The following is a 12,453-nucleotide window of genomic DNA, read 5'->3' as shown; positions in this document are numbered from 1 at the left end:
ATAACTTATAAATATTAATATTGATAACCTTAATAATAATAAACTGAAACATGGAGGGCTTGCCTTCAGTAACTTTTCCAAGGTCACAGAGCTGGTAGGGCCAGCATTTTAACCCAGGTCTTTCTGACCCAAAAGCCTGGGCTTTTTCTGCTATACTCCTTTGCAAGAAGAAAAAGATTATGATATTAAAAGAGATTGGGATTCCCCAATCCCTTAGTAAGGCTGCCTCCATAACTGGCCATTTGAGACCTTCAGGTATCTAAGAATATATTTGGTTTCCCTCTTTCTCCTCACTCAGGTTTCTAAATTGATATCAACCATGGCTCAACTGTACTACAAAAAGTTCAACTACTCACCGTACAGAGACCGCATTCCCCTGCAAATTGTGAGGGCTGAAACAGAGCTCTCTACAGAGGAGAAGGCCTTCCTCAATGCTGTAGAGAAGGGGGACTACGCCACTGTGAAACAGGCCCTACAGGAAGCTGAGATCTACTACAATGTCAACATCAACTGCATGGATCCTCTGGGCCGGAGTGCCCTGCTCATTGCTATTGAGAATGAGAACTTGGAGATCATGGAGCTACTGCTGAAGCACAGCGTGTATGTAGGTGATGCCTTGCTCTACGCCATCCGAAAGGAGGTAGTGGGCGCTGTGGAGCTTCTGCTTAGCTATAGGCGGCCCAGTGGAGAGAAGAAGGTAAGAGAAGTCCCTATATGCTGGGAAATAGATAAGAACAGTAGGGCAGCAGGTTCAGAAGCCTTGGAACTGGAAAGGTTAGGTAGGCCAGAGTTGAGAAGGCCTGTTGTGGCAACCCTTTACTCTCAGCAATAGCATCTCTGGTGGTATCCTGGAACTACCCTTCATGGCCCATGCTGAATTTTCCTCATTTACCTTTTTCTTATTAGTATTTGTGTGTGTGTGTGTGTGTGTGTGTGTATTCAATACTTGACAACCCAAAAGTGTTCTCCATTTCCAGAATATTCAAGCTCCTTCTATCCTCCCTACCCTCTGCTCTCTATCTTCATTTTCTTCCTCTACTCAAACATTACATTCTCAAAAAGGAAAGACCAAACACAGACTTGGGCTTTCTCCTTCTCACCAGCCTCTCTCCTGAAGAAGGACAGGAGGCCTTTCAACAAAGTGCCACAATGCAGATGCAGATGGGTACAGGACTCACATATTTTTCTAGGACCTAACACATGACTGCATTCCACCCCTAGATGTTTCGGCTTTTGCCTCGGCGATTCCCTTATCCTCCAGGGTACCTACGTTTCATACACTGGAGTCATCTTTGAGTCTTTCATCCCCCTTGCCTCCATATCCAATCTCTAAGCTCTGTGGTTTCTTCCTTCCCAATATCTTTTACATATTTTCCTTTCTAGCCCAGCTCCCACCTCTCTGCCTCTGGTCACCATCATCTGTCTCCTGGATGAGTGGTTCTCAAAGTGTAGTCCCTAGACCAGCAGCATTAGCATCACCAGAGGAACTTGCTAGAAATGAAAATGCAAATTATCAGGCCCCACCACAGACTGAAACAGAATCCCAGGGGGTGGAGCCCAGCAAGCTGTGTCTTAACAAGCCCTCCAGGGGATACTTATGCACATTCAAGTTTGAGAAACAATGTCCTAGACTAACATAAAAATCTTCTAACTGGACTCTCTGCCTTTAGCCTCCTTCTTTCTCTCAAGACATCCTGAACAATGACACAGGCTTATACTTCCCCAAATAGTGTAACAATCCTATCATTCCTGTCCTTCCTTTCAATAACTACAATGTCTCCTCATTAGAAGAGAAACCAACCCATGAGGCCTAACACTCAATACCATTAATTAACAGTCTTTTCTAGTCCTGTCTCCCCTAGTCCCTTCTAAACCTTTCAAGTCAAACAGGTCTCTTCATTGTCTCTGTTCCTTTGGAGCATAGCACCGGACGCAGGGACAAAGAAAATACAGAGTAATCAAACATGGAATACTGCAATACATTAAAAAGTAGAAATAGTACAAAGCAAAATGAAAATTGCAAAGTGCTTGAAAAATTTTGATAATGAAAACACTCAACATCAAATCTTATGGAATATGACCAAATCTGTGTTTAAAGGGAATTCATAGCTTTAATGCTTGCCTAGTTAGGAATGAAAATAAGGTAAGTGATAACTTGCAGACCAAGAATTATAATTGATATAGCAGAAAGCAAGATACTACATTAAAAGTCCCTTGAGTAAAGGGCCTGAATACGCTTCTTCTGCATCAGCACTGAACAGTGCCAAAAGAGAAGAGATCTTGTCTCTCTTCTTCACTGCTGTATTCTAGCACTGGGAAAATGCCTGCAACATCACATACACTCAATCAATATTTATTTTATGAATGAATAGTATGCAACCAGCACTGTGCTAAACATCTTATACCACTTACCTCATTTAATCCTCCCAGCACCTCTATTAGGTAGACATTATTATTACCATTCCCATTCTACCAATGAGAAAAATGGAGTCACATGATGGTTAAGTCACTTGTCCAAGATCACAATAAATGTCAGAGCCAGGATTGAAACCCAAGCAGCCTAGCTCCTAAACCCACCCTCTTAACCTCTAGGCTGCAGTGCTTCCCTGGCCGTCTAGGTCTTAGAATTCCCAACATAGGAGTTCTCAGATGTGGTAGATCAGTGGAGGATGGATGAGCTCTCTAGAAAGGATTCATCATGTAGCTGAAGAGCAAAGCAGAGAGGTGTGAACATGTTCCCTACTCAGTCCACATCACCATCCCCTTCAAAACTGATTTATTCTGTGCCCCATTTCTCCAGAGCCATGTTAAGTGCCTGAGTGATTTAATGTGCTGATCTGAATTACGGCTTACCCAGCTATCCTGCAGCATAATGATCTTGCTTGCCTCAGAAATTAGGTAGCCCTTTACTTGACACCAATCATGTACTGTTGGTCAGCCTTACTTGTGTAAATGTCTGGTCTCTATAACTAGATTTTTTTTCTTAATCGGGTGGCATACTCTAATGCCCAACTGCTTTCATGCTTCCCCCATCAGCAACTAACCTAGAACCTAGTATATAATGGGTAATATATAAATATTTACTGATGAACATGAAGGAATTAAATGTATCTCCCACAATAGTGCATGGCTAACTGATTAAAAAAGACATCCCAGACTTTCACGTTCAATCCCATTTGGCTTCACAACTGCTTTGAAAGAAAGGAGAGCACATGGGAAATTCCAAAGAGGGGGACTAGCAATACCAGCCCTATCTGAGTTTTGAAAGTAGGACAAGTCCTTCTTTGATGGCCCCATTTCCTCATCTTTCCCCAGTGCTTTGGCAAACCCTGAGGAAGAAAGATACCAGATAAACTTACACTAAAGTACAATCTAAGACATAATCTTCCCTGGAGAAAACCAGTGTTTAACCCACAGGAATGAATCACTAATGGAATATCAGGCATACGTTGGGTCTTTGGAAAAGTCATGATGCATGTTTGCAACAGATGGCATTAGTTCATTTTTGGAAGTACTAGAGTCATTCGCATCTATGTTATTGCTATGTAATTTGACAACCGACAGTTCTAGCTTCATTCTAAACAAAATTGAGCGATTTGGTTGAGTTTTGGAGATTTTACAAGTTGAAGATGGAAGACCAAACTCTGCATTTTTGCCATATGTTACTGTTTTACTTTCATAAAGGAAAGAACACACATCAAGCTTGTGAAAAGTTGCATAAAGTTTATGGTGACAACGCTTTACAAGAACGTCAGTGCCAACGATGGTTCATGAAATTCCGTGCTGGTGATTTTGATCTCAATGCCGCTCCTCGGTCAGGGAGGCCCACCGAGGTTGATGACGACAAAATAAAGACATCGATCAAGTCAAATCCATGTTACACGACATGAGAGGTTGCAGAAACATTGTACATCCATCATTCAAAGATTCATTACCACCTGAACAAGCTGGGATATGTAAGCAAGCTCGATATTTGGGTTCCACATGAACTCAAAGAAGTCCATTTGACAGCGGATATAAACATGTGCAATATGCCCATTAAATATGAGGAAAATGATCCTTTTTTGAAGCGACTGATAACTGGTGATGAGAAGTGGATTCTTTACAACAATGTGGTGCACAAATGGCCTTGGTCCCGATGTGATGATTTGCCTCAAACGACATTGAAAGCAGACATTCATCAGAGGAAGGTTATGCTCTCAGTGTGGTGGGATTTTAAAGGTGTCGTGTTTTACGAGCTCCTACCAAGGAACCAAACAATCAAGCCAAATGTGTACTCTTGGCAATTGGACAGTTTGAATGAAGCCATCATCCAGAAATGTCCAGAGCTTGTTAATTGTAAAGGAGTTGTGTTCCATCGTGACAACGTGAGACCACACACAAGTTTGATCACCCGTCAAAAGTTATTGGAGCTTGAATGGGATGACTTGCCACACCCACCATACTTGGCTGACCTTGTGCCATCAGACTTCCATTTGTTTTGCTCTCTTCAAAACTCCTTGCATTGTGGGCCAGCCGAGTGGCATGTTGCTAAGAGCTGTCTTGGGACGCCAGCTCTGAGCAGCAGGGCCCCAGTTTGGATCCCACATGAGGGTAAGTGACACTGCCCTCTACAGCTAAGATGGTAAACAACAGCTCAACATGGAGCTGGGCTGCCATGAGTTGCTGGCGACAGCATAGGCTGCAGCCTCTGCTGCAGTGGGCTGCCATAAGCTACTGTGAGTGGCTAGCAGCCAGTGTGAGCAGCCGGCAGCCAATGTGACTGCCAAACGCCACCATGAGCAGCCGTCCAGAGTCCAGCAACCGCTCTGCCTCACCAGGGAAGAGCGCAATGATATTACCAACATGGGCCAGTGAAGCAACGTCCTCCACAACTAGACTGAAGAACAAAATGACAGCAACTTGTCTGTTCCCCTTCCCCTGACTCCCCAGTGCTGTTCCCCTCCCCCAATTCCCCAATCAAATCTTAAAAAAAAAAAAACCAAAACTCCTTGCATTGTATAACATTCAATCCAAATGTGGCTGTAAATCAGCACCTTGTTCAGTTTTTTTGCAAATAAAGACAGGTCCTTCTATGAATGAGGAATTATTAAGCTCACTGAAAGATGGCAAAAGGTTATTGAACAAAATGGGCAATATATCATTGATTGATCTTTGTTCTTTATATAAATAAGTGACCTCTGAAAAACATAGACAAAATATGTCATGACTTTTCTAAAGACCCAACAGAACCTGGGTAAAGCTATTTGGGACAAACTGTCTTTTACCAAGATCCTTTCAGACACACTGCTAGTGTAAGAACTCTTTTATTCATACTCGAATATCACACCATATGTACAAACCCAAAAAGCCATCAGCTCCATCCCCAAGTCTCTTCAGCAGCATTCTCTTCCCTTTCTCTTCTCTCCCAACCCCCATCACCAGCCCCTGCTAAATTTTATTTTCTTCCATTGGTCTGACAATCACTCTGATAAGTCATATATCAGTAGCTATAACAACAGGCTGCCACAGTGCAGGAGCTCTGCCTTTCTGTGCGATAGAAACGAGATTTGTTTACCTGAGAACAATCAAGGATGTGAGCAAACACGGGACTCCTTGGATCCAGAGGGATTTCAGTAAGGCTCTCACAAAGAGAATCCAAACACCTGTCATTTTTCATGGAGGCTCTCCCCATTCTTGACAAGGGATTGAGCACAGCTGACCTTCATCAATCTTGGGCCGATCAATGTGTGCCTTCTTTGACTTTACTGGGTATGGAATTTGGCCTCAGGCTGGCAGCAAGACCCCCTCGGTTCCATTCTTACCCCAGCCTTATGTGCCCTTCTCACTCTTCTAGCCTATCAAAACTGCTCTTAGATAAAGACTGGAGGCCAGGCATAAATGGCTAACACTGGCTTCAAGTATCAACACTCACATGGAAACCTGCATTTTTAATAGAGACCAGATCTTAAAGTAAAAATGGTGATGCTCTGTCAGATAGAATTCCCTGCACTAGACAACACATAGAAGCCAGTGTGTGTGTGTGTGGTGTTACTCTGTTGTCTTCTTGCATGTGTGTTATTCTGCAATCTTCATGCTGCTCCAGAAATCTGACCTTCTTGGCAGCATCCACTTTGGAACCACTATGGCCCATTTCCTTAGGGGCAGATTTTGGTGACCTGGGGGATTTGTGATACCTTGGGGTGCATGCTCTTAAATAATTCTCATAATTTAAAATTTTTGGACCACAGAAGGTTTAAAATGAGCCTAGTTCTTGCCTATCAAGTCTACCCTCTCATCCTACTGACTCTGTGAACCACTAGAGGAGCACTGACAGCAGGGAGAGCAAATCCAGCAACAATCCAGAAACGGGACTTGTATCTCTGTATGTTCATAAAAAGCTCAAAGATCAATCATTGTGCATATGGAGAACTTGTCAAAATGCACATTCCTGAGCCCCACTGTGTACCTACAGAATCAGAATCTTGGTGTTTGAGGCCTGGAACCAGCATTTTAATAAGCCCACCCCACCTGTTTCTAGGTGGAAGGCCTATGCACCTCTCTGTATGTGTTTCATATGTCTGCCATAACAAATTGCCATAAACTGAGTAGCTTAAAATAAATAAATGCTTTCTCTTATAGCTCAGGAGGCCAGAAGTCCAAAATAAAGGTGTTAGCTGGTTTCTTCTGGAAGCTCTAAGAGAGAATCTGTTCCATGCCTTGGCTTGAAGCCACATCACTTCAATCTCTGTCTCTGTCTTTACATAGAGTTCTCCTCTCTCTCTCCTTTCTCTTATAAAGACACCAGTCATTTGATTTAGGCCTCACCCTAATCCAGGAGGGCCTCATTTTAACTTGATTACATCTGCAAAGACCTGTTTTACAAATTAGGTCACATTCACAGGTACCTGGGTTTAAGACTTGAACATATCTCTTGAGAGGACACAGTTCAACCCTCTACACTCTCTATGAGAAATACTAGTCTAGACAAGTGGTTTTCAAACATTTTCAGTAGCAGAGTCTTTCATTAAATTAAATCCTGCCCAGATGTAAAACACAAACATGCCCAAGCAGAGCTGCCCTAGTTTAAGAGGAGGTTGGGGCCCAAAGCCGCACGTATTCTCTCTCCCTCTCTCTCTCTCTCTCTCTCTCTCTCTCTCTCTCTCTCTCTCTCTCACACACACACACACACACACACACACACACACACGCTCCCATACCTGCTTAGCCCCAGAGGAACAAGCATAGCTGGAAAGCTACTGGTCCAGAAGACAGAATAACAGGCTCTAATTCAGAGTTTGAGGTGCTAGCCAGCTTGTAGCTAACAGGGTGACCTTGGGCAAGTCATAAGATTTTTAAACATGTCCAGTTTCTTCATCTGTAAAATTAAGCTAAGAATACCTCCCCTTACCTAATCTAGGGGCCTGTTGTAAGGAACAAATAGGATAAAGATATACTAAATTCCTTCGAAAAAAATTTAAATGCTAGACAAATGTCAATGACTATTACTTTCAGCTTCACTCCATTGGTTTGACTTAGCCTGTCATATTGTGTGGAGAGACCAGCTGGCAAGTGGTACTCATAACCAGGCACCACCAGTGCAGTAAGAGGGATAGGCTGGTGAGTGAGCTGGCCCAGTTCACAGATTACCTCCTTCTACCTGGCCTTGATGGCAATGGTCTCCCTTTTGCTACCAAGCAAGCTGCATGACCTCACAGACATCCCTCCTTGTTCACTGGAGTCTAAGGATTTGAGCACAAGGAGGTAGAACTGCTGGCCTCTGCATCAACAGTCCACCCAAGTAATTTTCCTCTTTGGTCACTTGCATCAATGCAGGCAGGTGGAAAAAGGCTAAGCCAGCCTTATCCCCATGGCCCACCCCTCTGGGCTCAGCCATAATTACTCATTAGTCTGTGGCAGATGGCCCCAAATTAAAATTGGTCTCACGGATGAGCTAACGAGATTAAGTCTCAGCAACACTGGTAAGTGTGTTGAGATAGTGGAAAATCAGCACCCAGACACTCCATTCACTCCTCCTATCTCATCCTGGGTCTCAGGGAGAGGTTGTACAGGGTGGAGGAGGACACAAAGGGCCCAGGCAAAGGTGACTGGAGTGCAGAGATCACTAAAGAGTCTAGCCTATAGATATAACTCAATATGAGAGCAAAAGGTGAAGGAGGGAATTGTAAAAGTCACCCTATTTATAGGTAGCCTGGAGTGGTAGAAAGAACATAGGCTTTAAACTCAGCCACTTATTAGATGTGTTTCCATGTAAAAGTGTCTCCAAACCTCAGTTTCTTCATTTGTAAATGGGAATTAATAATGGAGTCTACGTCATAGAGTTATAGTGAGAATTAAATGAAAGAATATATGTGTATTACTTAGAACAGTGCCTGACACACAATGAATACTCAATAAATGCTAGCTAGTACTATGCCTCTCCTATTAGTTGAGGCCATGCTGATATCACCTGCTGGCTGATCTCATTTATTGATTGTTTAAAAATTATTAAGCACCCACTAGCACATAGTAGCTAAGAGTTCAGACTGCATGACCTTGAGGATATTATTTACCCTGATTGAGTATCAGTTTCCCTATCTGTATAATAGGGTTAATGATATTACCTGCATCATAGGTGGTTGTAAGTTTTAAATGAGAATTATTATTTAACATTTGGCATAATTTATGGCACATATCATTCAATATATGATACTCTTGACATTAGCCTTAATACAAAATATTTAGCAATATTAACTCTGTTACCTGAATTGCCCAATATAACAGTAGGTATTTATGCCTATAATAATCTGAGTAACAGCTTTAATTCTATGATTCTCATTCCAAAGTAAAAATTCTAAGCAAAAAAGTTGTGTCAATTAAATCAAGAAAATAAATCAGATCCTTCATTGGAGTAAAAGGTCAGAATGACTGCATGGCATCATATTGGCCACACTGATGAAGGGAGTTATCTCCTCTCATGTATTTGTGCTGAATTTCAGTAAACATGGCCTACTTCGTTCACAGAGCAGAACTGTAAAGAGTTTAGAGATCATTAGGTCTGAAATGACATGTGCAAGGTCACTCAACAGCCTGAACTGGCACAAATGCTTCCTGTTTCCCAAGCCACTCTTTCTACTACCCTACTCTACCTCCAAGGAATCATCAGAAGTGGCAACATTTGCAAAAAAGCTGAAAATAAACAAAACAGCTACCACTAGTGTCTATCTGGAATAAATCATTGATGACAGAGTTCCAGCAAATGGTTAATTGTCTTCAGTACTGTTCAATTTTCTAAGCATTTTTTACTATTAACCATATGCCTCACAATAAATTTGAAAGATACAGTTAGTGCCCTCAAGAAATTTATAGTTTCATGGGGAGAACAGACATGCACATACTGTTCAACCAATCCACACCTCTTATGGGCTTCTGTGTTCCAAGGGACACAAAAGATTTAAGACAGTAATGTTTGCCATTTAGAAAGAAAAAATAATAATTATTTAAACTTAGACTCAGGTAGACCAAGGGAGCCGGCTACATAACATTTCACAAGGAAGAAACCATGAAGTAATCTCAAAAGCAAGTCACTAAATAGAAATACATGAGGTTTTTTGCCATGACCCTCATCACATCCCTTCAGGGTTACCACCAACTCAGGGCTTTCTCTCTGTGGCCTAATAGTCTTGGTTATATATAGCCCTAACCCACATACACATGTCCAGTTAGGAAGGTACCTATTCTCTGTCCTCCTTCACCTCACATGTACACGTATCTAGAGGGCAGCCATTTTCTATCTCCTCTTCAATCCAGACTCCTCATTGCTATTGGTTTTTCCAGCTTATGGCTCTGCTTGTAAATTCAGTTAAAGTGTGAACTATCAGTGCAAAACTCAGAGCTCTCCTTTTATGTCCCCTCTCAGCTGTCCTATCCCAGCACACCAAACACTACCTTGTACTGATTCTTTTCCATATGCCAACAGCAAACATGGGACAGAAATAAAGCAGTATGAAGAAATGCATGCTACATCATCCAAAATGTGTAATGTGGACAATATAGGAGGCCACTCTGGATACAAGTAGACAGAAAAGTTTCAAGGGAGAAACATTTAAGAAAAGAAATAGGCTTTAAACTAGAAAGAAAGAAAGAAAGAAGGGGATGGTGCACTGGTCAGAAAGAAGTAAGTTGTTGATGATGTGGGTAATGGGAATGATGGTGGTGGCTTGTTTGCAGTGGGTCCTGGAATGAAGGATTAGTGATAAAATCAATGCTTGGGGCTCATGTTACCCTAATTAGATTAGCTTCATGGAGGAAAGTCCCAAATACCTCACTCAGAGTCAGGACAGTGGACCAGGTGGGCCCTGAGTCTAATTACAAACATTAGCTGCTGGATTTTCTGTACTCATCTGCCTTCCCTCTTTTTTTTCTCTCATCCTAGTTGGAGTAAAGGAGAATGAGTCTATGGCCATTGGTTGAGCCACTCCTTAGTTGGGACCTTGGTGAATAGTCCCCACCATCCCAACTGGTCGCTACTGGTCCTCTGACTGGCAGTTAGAGCAGAGGGCTGGTGTGGATGAAAGAAGCTGGACCCGCTGGTCACCCAGGGGCTTGGTTGGACAGGGCTGCCCCTCAGCAAATACTTTTGAGGAGCTGGCCATATTGATCTTTGACTCTCACGTTTCATCTACATACTTCCCCAAATGACAGTCTCTCCCTCCTCACCTCCCACCCCTCCCCATACACACAGGTCCAATGTCTGTGCCACATTTTCATGTCATGTGTTGACAACTCTCTTTGCTTCCATGATATCATACCTATCTTGTTCCTCCTTTCTCTCTGACCACTATTTCTTCATCTATTTTTCAGAATTCTTCAATATTGGTGCTGCACGGAGTTCTGTCAATTCTCCCTTTATAACCCAATGTCTATCACGAGCTCCATAATTTATTTTCCAAATTTCAGCTAGATATACCCACATAGATGTACCCCAAACATTTATAATTCACTATGTCTAATAATAAAAATAGCGAACACTAATTTAGCACTTACTATGTGCTAGGCACCATTCTAAGTACATAACATACATTAACTTATTTGACACTTCACTACCATCCTGCGATGCAGGATAATACTATTATCCATACTTACAAATGGGGCATCAGGAGGTTAAATAAGGAATAACGAGGTTAAATAACTTTCCCAAACTCATAGGGCTTGTAAGTTCACAAACTAGGATTCAAACCTAGGCAGCCTTGCAGTAGAGTCTCAGTTTTTAATTCCCATTCTAGCCTCATTTTGCCCTCCGAATCCTCCTTGTTATCCAGTATATCCTCTCAAGTGATGATACCTGTATCCTTCCAGTTATCCTTTCAGTTATCTAGATTTGAAAGCTTGAAGTTGTCTTCATTTTCACCCCCTCCTTCAGCCACCCACACTCAAGTCCCTTTCAATAACTTAATTGAGGTGAGGAGACAAACACATAAACAATTAGTTCAACTATAAATGCTGTTAGAGATAAGAGAGTCCTGGATATGTGAGCATATAGCTATTTGATTGTGTCACTCAAATGACCACAGGTGTTCCTTATTTCCTATAAAATAAAGTTCAAAGTACAGGCACAGAATTGATAGTTTGAGGAAAGAGTGCTAAAAAATGGCCCCTCAAATTATGCTGAACTGTCACTGATAAATCCAGCCCTACAATTGTTGGGGGTGGTTAGTGAGGCCAACAGACAAGGCAGAATAAGGGAAGTGGTTTCTTCTATCAGCAGAAAGTCTCTTTAGTCAGAAGAAGAGCCACCTTTGTGAGGGTCATGCTGGATTCAGTGACCGGCAGATAAACACAAACCTTGTTGCCTCTGACAGGATTAAGTGACCCCTATCCAGATGCAGCCATTCCCTGTTCTAAGAAGTATGTCAGCCTTCTGAAGTTCTTGGTAAAGGGAAGGTCATCAACACATGATTCCCAAGAACTGAATGAAGAAAATCTTGTTTCAGTTAACTGTTATTTCCCGTCCTTTAGTAAAGGAGGACTCTGAGCCAGATAAGAAAAGGGCACTGAAAGAACCATCCAAGGAAAGGCAAATCACAGAAGCGAGAGGGAGAGGGAGCCGGTCCCAACGATAAATCTACTGTGACTCTACCACCTTCACCACTTTCTCCGTAAAAGGGGGGTGATGACCCACAACAAAACCCCTGAAGCTGGAGAGTGGCGTTTCTATATAAATCCCCTTCTGCTCTTTAAGGACAACCTGGAGTGATTTGATGTTTGTAGCCACCATGAGATCCATTATCCATATCAGAACTGTGGACAGAATTTGGGAGCTAAAAAATGATCTCTACAGATCCTCCAATGCACCCCCACCCCATCCTCAAATAGGCAGATACCCACCTTCCAGTGAGCCTACACAGGGAAGGTTCCAATCCCCACTGAGACAGTCAGAGTTTAGAGCAGTTTGAACTTTGTCTACCCACCCAA

General features: G+C 42.4%; 1 protein-coding gene across 1 annotated transcript in view; it reads left to right on the top strand.

Annotated features, from left to right (window-relative positions):
- The first annotated feature begins 299 nt into the window (after positions 1-299).
- Positions 300-12,453, top strand: part of TRPC5 (transient receptor potential cation channel subfamily C member 5) — a 176,909-nt gene continuing 164,755 nt past the window's right edge. Inside the window, exon 1 of the mRNA XM_019632331.1 lies at positions 300-697. Coding sequence (XP_019487876.1) covers positions 320-697 — 378 coding nt within the window. The 5' untranslated portion in view covers positions 300-319. The remainder of the gene's footprint in view (positions 698-12,453) is intronic.

This window comes from Hipposideros armiger, unplaced genomic scaffold, assembly GCF_001890085.2.
Source record: "Hipposideros armiger isolate ML-2016 unplaced genomic scaffold, ASM189008v1 scaffold_1124, whole genome shotgun sequence".
Classification (NCBI taxonomy): Eukaryota; Metazoa; Chordata; class Mammalia; order Chiroptera; family Hipposideridae; genus Hipposideros; species Hipposideros armiger.
This window is presented reverse-complemented; position numbering and strand designations above follow the sequence as displayed.